Below are 13,092 nucleotides of genomic sequence, written 5' to 3'. Positions count from 1 at the left end.
GCGGGGAGGGAGGAGGCGTGGTCAGGGGCTCTGCGGGACATCTGGGTGATGCCTCTCGTGTCCTGGAGAGGAAGGAGCACCACATGTCGGGGGGGGTGAAGCCACATGAAGAGCGGCGCTCTGCGCGCAGAGAGCAGAGCCGTCGGAGTCCAGCTCTGGAGCCGGTGTGGCCCTCCCTGCACTGACGTCAGCCCTGGCCAGATGTGAGTGCGGTCGGGCCTGCGTTAAACAAAGCATGTTGCCACGGGAAATGAGTGCTTAAAAAAGCCCGGCATGTTATTAACGATCGCAGGATGCAACCGTGGCCTGTAGAAGGCTTCAATAAGGGGCGAGGGCGGCGTTTATCTCACCCGCCCAGGCTAAACTGCAGGCCCTTCCTTTGATTAAATCATCTTTGCTTTGACGTGCCAGCAGGGAGGATGATGGGACTTCATTTGCCGCGCCCCCAGGGTGTGGAATCAATGGCAATTTTCCTCCGTCCCCTTGCAGAGGGCTCGACGTGAAAGCCTGGCGTTGTTTTCCACAGCGGTGACGAGGGCCCGGCTGACCTGGGAAGAAAGTGGAGGGGCGTGATACATGTAGCTTCAGCTACAGGGGAGGTCTATGTTCAAGACACCACGTCATTCACAAAGGTCATAGCTGAGGCTGGAGAGACGACATGGAGTTGAGACATCCGGTGATGAGAATGATTATGCAGTACATGTATGACACATTTTCTACCTTTTATTTGCGACAAGAGCCAATTCTCCCGAGTGCCATTTCGGCTTAAGACCTAGGCCCTTGGAGCGGGCCTCAGAAAGTGGACGAATCTAGACACATTCGTTGCGTTTACCAGTGTATACTTTGAAATATAAGTAAACATGGAATCTCCTGTTGGTGCTTCTGTTTTGCTGTTTGGGCTGTCTGAAAAAAAAAGGCATTAAAAACACAGAGGAAATAACTTGGTGAGGAACGGATTAAAAGCAGCCCAGCTGAGCTAATGAAACACCCACGCCCCTTCCCCCAATGAAGGGAGTGTGATGGAACATGGTCAGAATGTGCCAGAGGAAGGTGTTGTAAATCAGGCCGGCCTGGACTGCAGTTGGGGGGAATCGCAGAGGTTAGAAGGGACATGATGGGGGCTTGGGGGTGGGGGGTGTGCAGACAGAGCAGCTGTGTAAACCCCACTGATTCAGGGAGGGTCTGGCAGGAGGGAGAGATGAAGAGAACGAGGGGGGGAACTTTTCTCCACGGGCAGTTAACCATTTCTCCCACTCAGCTGACGTCCACACGGCAGCTTCAGGCGGCGCTAGATAATCAGTGCTCCGCCCCGGTTAAAGAAAGAGCCCCAGCCCTGTGGCTGGATTTAAAACACCTCCAGCGTGACCGGACAAAGCTGCAGGGTTCCCTCTCTGCATATGAAGGCAGGGGAGGCAGGGGGAGTGTCTGTGCCGTGGGGGTGGGGGGGGTCTGAAAGCCCCTCTGCAGGGAGCGGGCAGGCGAGGCCGTCCAGCAGCCGTGGAGGGAGGCGCCAATGCTAGGGCTGTATTTCTAATTGAATGGAGGCGTCAGCTGCTGGAGGCCAATCTTGGGAAGAGAGAGGTGCCACAAGGCTCCATTGCAGGGCCATTTGAGGGCTATTGATATGGCCCAGGACCTCCATGGTCAGATTTAGAGACTTTTTTCCCTCCTTACCAGAAAGGGTGGAAAACACTTTCACTTTCTGCCCAGGGCCATGGCTCTACACTTTGGGGTCAGGCAATAAATCTCTAATCCTTCCCCCACTGTTCTGAGGGACGAGATCTCCTTCTGGGGTTCACATACCAATCCATTCTAGCACCTGAAGAATCTGAATGAGAGTTGTGCAGCAGTAGCTATCTTGCATTTTGCAGATTGAAAAATGTAGATTGTAAGAGCTATACCATATTACATTATTTTATTAGCTACCGGTCTCCTCCCTTACATAGTGCCTGTAAAGACTGTAATAACAGGGAGCAAGGCGTTTTAAAACATGCACGTGAGTTTAAAAACATACATATGGAGCCAGTGGGGACCTTAATGTCAGGATGTTGGTGTGAATTTAAACCAGACATAGAATTTGATTGGTCAGACGAAATTGCAGTGCTGTTTTACAGATTACAAGTTTTAAAATAACAATGTTTCACCTCTGTGGCTTCTGAAAATGACAGCTCTAACATGACCATATCACTTATTTATACTAATATGCTTGGCAGTCCTGTTTTTAATATCATCGAAACCCTCCCCCCCCCCCCAAAAAATACATTAAAGAAATCTCTCGGGGGGGGGGATTTTGGGGGCTGTGAATATTGCCTGCCTCTCTTTCTTTCCCCCTGCCTCTCTTTCTTTCTCCTGCCTCTCTTTCATTCTTTTCCCTGCCTCTTTCTTTCCCCTGCCTCTTTCTTTCCCCCAGCTTCAGGGATTTTGGGGGCTGTGAATATAGCCTGCCTCTCTTTCTTTCCCCCTGCCTCTCTTTCTTTCTCCTGCCTCTCTTTCATTCTTTTCCCTGCCTCTTTCTTTCCCCTACCTTTCTTTCCCCTGCTTCTCTTTCTTTCTTTCCCCTAGCGTCTCTTTCGTTCCCCTGCCTCTTTCTTTCCCCTGCCTCTCTTTTTTCCCCCTGCCTCTCTTTCGTTCCCCTGCCTCTCTTTCTTTTTGCCAGTGTTGTTCTGGAGAGCAGGGAAAAGCCGCGCTGGCCCGCTGAGCAAGGTGGTGCTGCCTTTTTCTTCTTTTTTCCCTCTCCTTCCCTGAGCCGGTGAAAAGAATGAATTATTCAGCAGTAAGCATGCTTACAGCTGGCCATTTGTGAGCTTTGATCTGGGAATCAGGCGTCTCCATGAATGGCCTTATTGTCATGTTATGTGTACACAGTGTGTGAATTATTAAAAGTGCTGTGGGCCCCAGCTTCATCTGGGAGAGATTACAGTGCCGGCACGCCGGGGCGGCTGGCTGGAGCTGAAGCTCCCCCCCCCGATGCTATTTATTTGGCCCGGGGTCACATGATCTCCAGCCGACGGTGCAGCCTTAACAAAACCCGCTCACAGGAAGTGGGAGAGGGTGGACCTGGCGTCTCATCTGACCTGCACCCGTGCGCGCGCGTGTTGAACGCATGTATGAGCCCTGGCTCAGGGCTACGCAGAAGCACAGACCTGTCGGGTGGGATCTTGAATACCGTAGTTTAAGTTTTGTTTGGTGTTTTTTTTTTGTTTAGCATTTAATTGAAAGCTACTAATTGAAAGTGTTTGTTTCTGTCAAGCGCACTGTATACAGAGACGTTACAGAAGATACATTTGTAGATTTGTTAAAGCCTGTATTCGGTACTTAAGGCGCTGCCTGACAGTATTGCCACATTTCTCACTCAGTGAAGAGCTCACACAGGCGCACACATGCAACACGCGGTGTAAGGAAGGTCTTCTTTCACACGACAGGTGTGTGTAATTGCAGAATCAGAGAGGCATTACCCAGCGCTGCTGGCTTTCATCTGGCCCACCTGAACGCAGCAAACTCCCCCCAGTGCCCAGCGGGCGGAGGCTACAGCCTGCTCACCTGCTCGTCTGCATGTGCACGTGTGCGTGTGCGTGTGCGAGTGCGTGCGTGTGTGTTTGTGTGTGTGTGCGTGTGTGTGTATGTGTGTGTGCGTGCGTGTGTGTGCGTGCGTGTGTGTGTGTGTGTGTGTGTGTGTGTGTGTGTGTGTGCGTGTGTGTGTGTGTGTGTGTGTGTGTGTGTGCGTGCGTGCGTGCGCGTGTGTGTGTGTGTGCGTGCGTGCGTGTGCGTGCGTGCGTGTGTGTGTGTGTGCGTGCGTGTGTGTGTGTGTGTGTGTTTGTGTGTGTGTGTGTGTGTGCGTGTGTGTGTGTGTGTGTGTGCGCGTGCGTGTGTGCGTGCGTGCGTGCGTGTGTGTGTGCGTGTGTGTGTGTGTGTGTGTGTATTTCACAGACACCACCTCACACAGTCCTTCCCACAGCCAGCAGCTGTGCAGCACCTGAATGTGACTAGACGCACTTCTCCACACATATACACTCCTACACACACACATCCACACACGCACACACACACACACACACACACACACACTCACTTCCATTGCTGGTAAGCTTGACAAAGCTGAATAAACTCACTGGGACTTGACTGGAACTACATTATGTGCTTTGATTGACTGTCCTTCACTGTTTTTAGCTGCCCACTCATGTGTCTTTGCACAGACCATTTTCCTCTAGACTAATTACAACATGGCATCAAAACATAGTTTAGTATTGGTCCAAAGGAAAGTGGATGAACAGCATGTCTGTTTAAAAAGCTTGTTATTCTAAAAAAAAATAGCAAACAACAGTTCTATGGCAACCGTTTGGTACAGCTGGACACATAATTAGAGTCGCCCCTTACCTATAATTTGCGTAATAGTTTTGGGGTGGCGGTATGTTATTAACATATCAAAAGACTAACAGGGGTCATTGTGCCTTTACATTGGCAATTAGGCAAGAGTCGAGGGCAGAAGAATGTTTGGAGCTGCCATTAATTGGAAATCACTACAAAGCCATGCTTTAATTATAATTTAGCGAGAACAGCGCTGTGTTAAATGAACATATTTCCTCCACCATTATGGGCTGTAACAGTATGAATGTCGGGTTCTGTTTCCTTTCACAACGTGAGGCTTTGAAGAAATTGGCATTAAATTGGATTAATCTGAAAAGGCTGGAGATTCGGACATCTTTTTTCATGGTAATATTATGTGCAGTGTACGTTTGCATTTATATGAAGCATGTTTGTTTGCGGGACAGGAAGCAGCTCTGTGTCTCCAGGTCATGGGTCATAATGAAGACTGCCCCATTAACGTATATGGGAGCTATGTAGCTAGCAGCCCATGTTGAGCATCCTGAACTGGGACAGCTTCATTCCGAATCGTTTTCTATGCTTTCAGGTCGGAACGAACTGATAGCCAGATACATTAAACTGCGGACTGGGAAAACGAGGACAAGGAAGCAGGTAAGGAGTGTCACCTGCCTGGAGAAGAATAGAGGAAGCCCATTACTATTGAATGTGTCTACCTGCTGGCCAGGCTTCTACATAAAGGAACATATCCAGATGAATAGAAGATTTTAGCACTCACCCAACTCATGCGCACACACACGCACACACACACACACCCCTGTGCATTTCTTTACTATGTGCATTTCTTATGCACATACATAGGATTTGTACATAATACATCCTGCACATACACATACACACACACACACACTCACACACACACACACACACACACACATATACTCATGTACACAAACAGATACACTTATACACAGACACAGTAACTTGGAGCTTCGCAGTATGGTCTGGATGGGTATAAATCTGGCTTTGGGCTGGCCGTCAGCTTTTTATTAAATGTGCACATTTGTGCACACACACAAGCACTATGCGCGTCACAAGGAATATATACATCTGAACCAAAGGGCGGAAGCAAAAAGACGTACAAAGATATGCCAAAATCTGCCAAAACCTGCCTCTCAGGTGCACATTTAAGGGCCATCACAGCAGAGGCTTTGATTGGTCAACCTGATTGAACGTTACCTGTCCGGCCCATAGGATGCTGTGTTCTCACAGAGTCCCGCAGTGTGACTGCACACATCGGCAGACAGCACTCTGCACACAGACATCACTTTACACACGTGTAATTAGCCCTTTTATCCCAGCCAGCGCACATTGCAGATGGCGGATATCAAAAAAGCTTTTTTGTTTCTTCCATTTAAAAATTCTTATTATTTTATTGTTAACTGTAATATTCCTTTATAACTAACATTTTTGTGAAAAACCAAAAATGCAAAAACAAAAACAAACGTGTGTATGTATACAAGTTAAACTAGGGTTGTTCACACCTTTTCCTTTTCTATGCAAATAAAATATCTAAGTAAAATGTAAAAACATATCAGCTGTGATCAACTGTAGTGTAAGCAAACAGCAAAGAAAGGACATTAACAAGATGTGTTAACATGGCCACAATTGCATACTAATTTGATTTGGTTAAGCTCCAGTTTAACTGAAGTGATTGCAGTAATTAAATCGGAAAGGTCAAAAGAGCACTTGCGCCGCCGAGATATACACAAATGTGACTTTGCCGCGCTGAAGTGTCGTTAGCCGCGCCGCGTTCACAGGCAGGCCTACTCCACAGCCTCTTGTGTATGATTGGCCTGATTAAGACATGGGCCCTTCCGCCCAGTGTGGGAGTGTGACTCCACCCCCCAATCCCGCCCCCTACGTTCCCATTGGGTCTCTGACCTTTCCGTTCGAGAGCAGTGCTTAGATTTGTCGGAATGCGCCACCTTGCTGGTAGAGATAACCTAGTCAGACGTGTCCGTGTGTCCTTCAGTAATGCGCTTAAGAGGACACATCAGGGCAGGGCCTGGGCGATCCTGGTGCGGGCTGGCTGTGAGGTTGGGGCCTGCTTCTCCGTTAGCCCTGCTGTGAAAGGAACTGCTTCCTCAAGTGTTGTTTCAATGCCAATAAAAAGTGTAATTGCTTGTTGTGTTTTGTTTGTTTTTTGCTCCCCCCCCCCTTTGTTTATTTTAATTTTTTTATTATTCTTTTTCCCCCAAAATGGAGGTGTCTAGTCACATACAGGTCTTAGCAAGAAAGAAAGTTCGTGAAATCCAAGCTGCCATCAAGGTAGGTCTGGCTCTGCCCAGTTGCAGGGGGGGCTTTTCATCGCCATGGTTACAGGCTGTTCCTTTGTCTTCCTCCCTCCCCCTACCCCGCAGGTGTCTAGTCACATTCAGGTTCTTGCCAGAAGGAAATCTCGTGAGTTTCATTCCAAGCTAAAGGTATGCGCTTTTCTGCTTTTGGGCCTGTGGTTGCTATGCCGTCGCACTTCCTGTTTTCGCTCGGCGACGGGGTGAATGCCTTGTTACTCTGATTCCCGTAACCTACATCCGTTGCATGTGACGGTCTGTATTAAGCATGCATAGTTCACACCCTTTTACCCTCCCGAACCCTGTTCAACACGTCATGCACACACACACACACACACACACACACACACACACACACACACACACACACACACACACACTCACTCACACACACACGCTCACTCACTCACTCACATAGACATACTCAGACACACACACACACACACACACACACACACACACACACTCACTCACATACACATAATTAGACACACACACACACACACACACGCACACTTACTCACTTACTCACTCACATACACATACTCAGACACACACACACACACACACACACACACACACACACACACACACACACACACACACACACTCCCCAACCCCCTCCCTAGGTCTTGGTCTTTAGCGTCTGTGCCTTCTCTGACCACTAAGTGCATCTGCTTTGAAGCTAACTAATGCTAGTTATCTCCTTGCTGTGGGAGTCCAGTTTGAGTGCTATTATTATTAGCCCATAAAGCTAACCTGAAAAAAAGAACAGGCTGTTAAAATGAATGTGGATGAAAAATCCTGTATGCTCTTCATGTGGCAAGTCTGTTCCATAATACAAGAGTTAATTGGAGTTGAAAATTATGACATATTCTTTTTATCAAAATTTTTGGGGCAATGAGAGTATTTTTGGTTCACCCGCCAAATTAAATTAAAGTTGTTTGGACTTTGAGCTCCACAGTAATCAATCTGGCATAAAAAAGAAGCCCTTTCCGAGCAGAACGAACAGAACACAAAGCCGAAGGCACTCATATCGTTGGTAGAATGCATGGCGCTCGGCCCTGCCTGCTTGTGTGCGTGTGCGTGCGTCTGTGCGTGTCATGTCCTAACCTGCTAGAGGGTGATGAGGTTTCCCACGGAAGCCCGAAGGCATGCTGGCATGGGCTGGTGGTGAGTGGCTGAGAGCTCGAGGTCAGATGTCAGACAATCAGCTGTTTCGTGGCCACTGCTTAAAAGCCATACAGCGGCGGTTATGACCTTGGGGGCCTAGGGGTTGCGCGTGCAGGGCAGTCCGCTGCGTTGCCTGCGCTGTGGCTTTAGTTGTGATGAAGTCACCTCTCCTGCACCTTCTCTCTGTGGAATGACATGGACTCAATAGGGAGCATGAGAGTAGCTATTCACATGCTTTCTGTGGGCTTCTACCTCTCTCTCTCTCTCTCTCTCTCTCTCTCTCTCTCTCTCTCTCTCTCTCTCTCTCTCTTGCTCTCTCTTCTTCTGTCTATCTCTCTCTCTTTCCTCTTTTTTCCATAACCCCACTGGCTGTCCAATCATGCTGCATTAATGAAGCCCCCCTTCAACCCCACTCCCCTTATCTGTGATTCACTAAGACAGACAGCTAAGTGTATAAATAATGTATATAATGTATATGTATATAATCACCTCACTGTAAATACATTCAGTCTACAAAGGCTGTGGGTGATAACCTGTTGTGTAAGACATTTCTGTAAGGATCACCTCCAGCATCTGTGACCTCGAAGATGGTCTCATTTCAGTCTTTCTTGGTCTCGCTCTCTCTTCTTCTTCTTCTCTCCTTTCTCCCGCTCTCTCCTTCCAATGAAGAGATGACTACCACCAAACTTTTCCACAGCTCCCAGTTTATTGAGTGGGACTATTGACCTTTGAATGGGATTAATGACCCCTCATTTTTCTCAAGTGTGGTTGTGTGTGTGTGTGTGTGTGTGTGTGTGTGCATGTGTGTGTTTGTGCATGCATTTGTGCGTGTGTGTGTGTGCGTGTGTGTGTGTGTATACGTATGTGTGTGCGTGTGTTTGCATGTGTGTGTGTGTGTGTGCATGATGTGTGTATGTGTGTGTTTGTGTGAGTGCACGTGTGCGCAGCGCGAGCGTGTGTGTATCTCTGCGTGCTTGTGTTTGCATGCGAGGGCCTGCCCCTACGTTTCAGGTGTAAGCGGCCCATCTTTCAGGGCCACTGGGGCTGCTTTTGTATGGCTCTCTGTCTGCTCCCATCTACAGCAAATTAGAAATCAGGAGCACAATTTGAGCTGCCTCCCGCCATTTGGGGCAGAGTGGCAGGGTAAAGCGGCCCAGCGTTCTCGTGGCTCATCTGAGTGAAATGGCGGTCATTACTGGGCCTCTCTCTGGGCCAAAGCCTAATCAAAGGTCGCCACGATGATCTAAACTCCCCATGTTATTAGCCACTAAGATGCTCCTTGCGTTTTGACTGATAAAGCTTTCAGACTGATTCCTTTCTAACTTTTAAGCATTGTTCGAATGAAACCTCATTATTTGTATGGAATTAATGATGTAATAGTCAGTGGACAAGAAGGATAACTTGGAACAAAAAAAGTTGATTTGCGCTTCTGAGTGACCACACCAAGTAAACGGCAGAAATAATGGTGGTATGTCAGTGCTGTGCATGACGTTATGATCAGTGTGGCCTGTGAGATTACACTGACGGCTTGTTTTTTTGCGTCTAGGTGACGAGCATGGTAAGTACTGCGCTTTCCTGGTGTGTGTGCTGTGCCTGAGCCAGTTCCCCCTAACCCCCCATGCCTGCTTCCTCTCCGGGGGGCCGCTCCCTCATCACCACCAGCCAGCTCCGCATCAGCATTGAGCCCCACTTCCTGCACAGCTGCACGCCCCGTCCCTGCCTGGCCCCGCCCCCAGCTGGGCCCGCCCCCGGTCCCACCCAGGGGGGCGGGCTGGCTGCAGCAACGCTCCGCCTTCTTCCTTTGCTCTGCTTCTCTTCTCTCGCTCTCTCTCTCTCTCTCTCTCTCTCCTCTTGGTGTACATGTACGGTCCAAGTGGCGGGAGGAAGGATGTCTTTCGTAGGCTTTGTGCCACTCACAGGTCCACACGGGGCTCTCGTGCTTATTAATTAACCTCTGCCACGCGGGCGGAAGGCACGGTGGGTGCATATAAGCCGAGTTAGCCTTTAGCCTCTCTGGGGAGATTAAAGCCCGAGTTAATGAGTCGATATCTTAGAAAAAGAGAAAGACTCAACCACAGTGGCCTCCGCTCTTTCATTCCTACGCTGGCAGTGCGTTGATGGCGCCGATCGCCGCGGCAACCTTGATTGCCTCCCACGCATGGGGAATGCAGCACTGGTAAGGAGAGGTGGTTCTTAGTGCTTACTGCTCTGTCACGCCGCACACACATCCACAAGCCACCATGCGGCCCGCCGCTAACGGGAAGCCACTCGCCCACAGTTTTGGATCACTAATGCCATTTTTCACCCCTGCCTGGTCGTGAGTGGAAACGCACAAGAGACATTCTTCCGGGTGCATGCAAGCAGTGCTGGCCCTGCCCGCCTGCCTGGGGCCGGGGTCACGGCGCCGCCCGGTATGGGGCGCTCCTCAGGTCGCTCATCTTGCTTGGGTGTGGGCTGCTTCCTGTTGTCTTGTTGGACGTGTCCCCCACCCCCCCTTCTCTGCCCCCTCACCCCTCTGACTGAGTCTTAAGCCCCTTTTGTGACCCCCCCCCCCCCCATGTAAGGATCAGACTGTGAAGGACAAAGCCCTCCAGAGCATGGCCTCCATGTCTTCAGCACAGATCGTCTCTGCCACAGCCATCCACAACAAGCTGGGCCTGCCGGGCATCCCACGTCCCGCCTTTCCAGGAGCGGCTGGGGTAAGATCACCATCCCACCCTCGACCCCCACCCCACCCCACCAGGGCCAGCCTCTCAATCCCATTACACACACACACACACGAGGCAGCTCCGTTCACACCCGCTGCCTCCATCTGATAAGTGCACCACTGCTATAGTCAAGATAACAGGCCAGCGTGGTTCGTAATACACCTGGGTTTGTAGAGAGTGGGCTAACTGTGAGATAACGCAAGTATCACAGACCTGCAGACAGCACATGGGAGTGAGGCCAAGCTTTGCTTTGTTGTCTATTTATTTATCTAATTCTCTAGTTTTGGCAGGGTATGATTTCCACGGGTCAGGCGGGATCCTCACAAGAGTAAGTACACCCCAAAGTTTCCCTCCACTCAGCTTCTGCAGCACTTCTACTCAGCCTCCAAACCTTTCTTCACTCTCTCTCTATCACCCCTTCTGTCTGTCTCAGACTGAACTGTTGCGATAAACACACTAGTTATTTTTGTTCTCCTTGTTCTATCCCTCTGTGTGTGTTTGTGTGTGTTTGTGTGTGCGTGTGTAAAGATTCAGTGTTAGAGGAGTCAGTCTTAACCAAAGGCAGGAATCTTCTGTGTCCAAGTCTGAATATTTTGTCCGGCTTGGTTATTTCTCCACTGTACTGCACCCCCATTCTCTTCAGTGTGCTCCTGGTGAAACTTCCTGTCTTTTCTCCTCTCACTTTATCTTTTCCTCTTTCTTGTAGCATCAAGCCATTTGCACAGCAAGCCTACCCCATCCAGCCTGCAGTCACAACGGCAATTTCAAGTATGTCTTTTACTCTCGAGCTTTGATTCGTTTCAAACGTCAGGTGAATACGATATTTTTTCCCACATACTAATGTTCGATCTGTGCGTACGTGTGCGTGCGCGGGTATGTGTGTGCACATAACCAGGCTATGAATCTGCAGCGGCACCTGCACCCACAGTGCCAGCGTGGCAGGGCCGTTCCGTTGGCACCACTAAACTCAGGCTGGTGGAGTTCTCAGCGTTCCTGGAGCAGCAACGAGACCCAGACTCTGTGAGTGGTCCCTCCGAGCACCAGGCCTACGAACGCAGGGCCCCCGAACGCGTGGCGTCTGAGCACATGTCCTCTGAGCGCAGGGCTTCCGCGCACCAAAGTTGCTTTGGTACACTGATTAAGTGTTGATTTTGAGAAAGAATTCTTGTAATTGAAAACCATTGTGAAGACATGGGCTCACATCGAACATAAAGTTGCAAGTAGTTTGTGTTACAAGGTAAAGTGAAAAAGAAGAACTCACTGATGTGAAGCACTGCGTTTCCTTTGTTTGTCTGCGGTGTTGATAGCGCCACTGTGTGGAGAATCCAGAACCCGCTAATCATGAGTGTTCTCACGAGTATCTTCTTAGAACACACATCTAGTAGAAACAAATTCAAAGGCAAATTTTCAATCAAAATATAATTTATTGATGCGTTGCATTGAATCGGCGGCTTTGTCTGAACGTTCAGACGGTGACATACGTGTCTGCCTATGGGCGCGTAGTGCTGTGGCAGACAGGTGCCAGGGCCAGAGAGAAAGGCCAAACACTCGTCTGTCCCTCAGAGTGGCAGCCCTGGGCACGAGCTTCACATTTTTTATGATTTTCTTGGACGGCGGCGATCCGTCTTCGTTTGTGCGCATTCTCGGGGGACTTTTGTTTTGCTATCGATAACGCATGACATCAGCCATTTATCACACATTTAGCTGAATATCTGAGGCGGTCATATCTGCACAGGCAGGGCTGCGGCTGCTATATTTAGCTCAGTAACAGGCTTTTCTAAAGTAAAGGGGAAACTCTAGGAACGTTGAAAGAGACCCCCAACTTATACACGTGCTACTCAATTCTTAGCATGTTTTTCGGCTCAGTCAAATGTTCCCCACGTTAATTTGCATTTCTGAAGTGCTGCGTTTCCTCCTTTTCTTACGGCCTGCCTCGATCTCCCTCCACAGTACAACAAGCACCTTTTTGTGCACATCGGTCAGACGAATCACTCCTACAACGATGCCTTACTGGAGTCGGTGGACATTCGCCAGATATATGACAAATTCCCGGAGAAAAAAGGGGGTCTGAAAGAGCTCTTTGGCAAGGGCCCTCAGAATTCCTTCTTCCTCATAAAGTTCTGGGTGAGTGGCTCTCCACAGTCCATCAGTGCCTTATCTTGTGATTGACAGGCAGTTCCAAGAGGGTAACTCAACTCCATTATTTCACGTAACGTCTGACTTTTCAGCCGGAGCACTTATTTTTTATTATGTAGTACATACATTTTTAAAAATTTTAAAGCAATTAAGTTATTAAACAAACACAGAAATTGTGCCATTTTTTTCTGTGACCTCTATAGTGAAGGCCCTGTTTGAAATAAGGGGAGTAGCTGGTGTCTAAATATGTTGCGTAATGTGTGTGTATAGGTTGTGTGTGTATATATGTATATGTGAATGTACAGCTCTGGAAAAAAACTGAGACCACCTCAGAATTTCATCTCTACATGTATGGCAGCTGCTCCATTCTAGAATTCCGCAGAATTCCGACACGGGCTCAC

General features: G+C 49.0%; 1 protein-coding gene across 7 annotated transcripts in view; it reads left to right on the top strand.

The window, feature by feature from the left end:
* tead1b (TEA domain family member 1b) overlaps positions 1 to 13,092 on the top strand; it is a 54,408-nt gene that overhangs the window by 35,034 nt on the left and 6,282 nt on the right. The window contains exons 4-12 of one of the 7 annotated variants that reach the window (XM_081709639.1): positions 4,910 to 4,974; positions 6,589 to 6,651; positions 6,744 to 6,806; positions 9,394 to 9,405; positions 10,412 to 10,546; positions 10,846 to 10,883; positions 11,262 to 11,323; positions 11,451 to 11,575; positions 12,506 to 12,679. In XM_081709639.1, the coding sequence (XP_081565765.1) occupies positions 4,910 to 4,974; positions 6,589 to 6,651; positions 6,744 to 6,806; positions 9,394 to 9,405; positions 10,412 to 10,546; positions 10,846 to 10,883; positions 11,262 to 11,323; positions 11,451 to 11,575; positions 12,506 to 12,679 (737 nt within the window). Of the gene's footprint in view, positions 1 to 4,909; positions 4,975 to 6,588; positions 6,652 to 6,743; positions 6,807 to 9,393; positions 9,406 to 10,411; positions 10,547 to 10,836; positions 10,884 to 11,261; positions 11,324 to 11,450; positions 11,576 to 12,505; positions 12,680 to 13,092 lie in introns of all 7 variants that reach the window. The other 6 variants (XM_035529230.2, XM_081709644.1, XM_081709640.1 and 3 more) reach the window with 6 other exon arrangements.

This window comes from Electrophorus electricus, chromosome 3 (genome assembly GCF_041902795.1).
Source record: "Electrophorus electricus isolate QZ-2024a chromosome 3, ASM4190279v1, whole genome shotgun sequence".
In the NCBI taxonomy this organism is placed as follows: domain Eukaryota; kingdom Metazoa; phylum Chordata; class Actinopteri; order Gymnotiformes; family Gymnotidae; genus Electrophorus; species Electrophorus electricus.
Note: the sequence above shows the minus strand (reverse complement) of the source record. Positions and strands in the feature narration are given on the sequence as shown.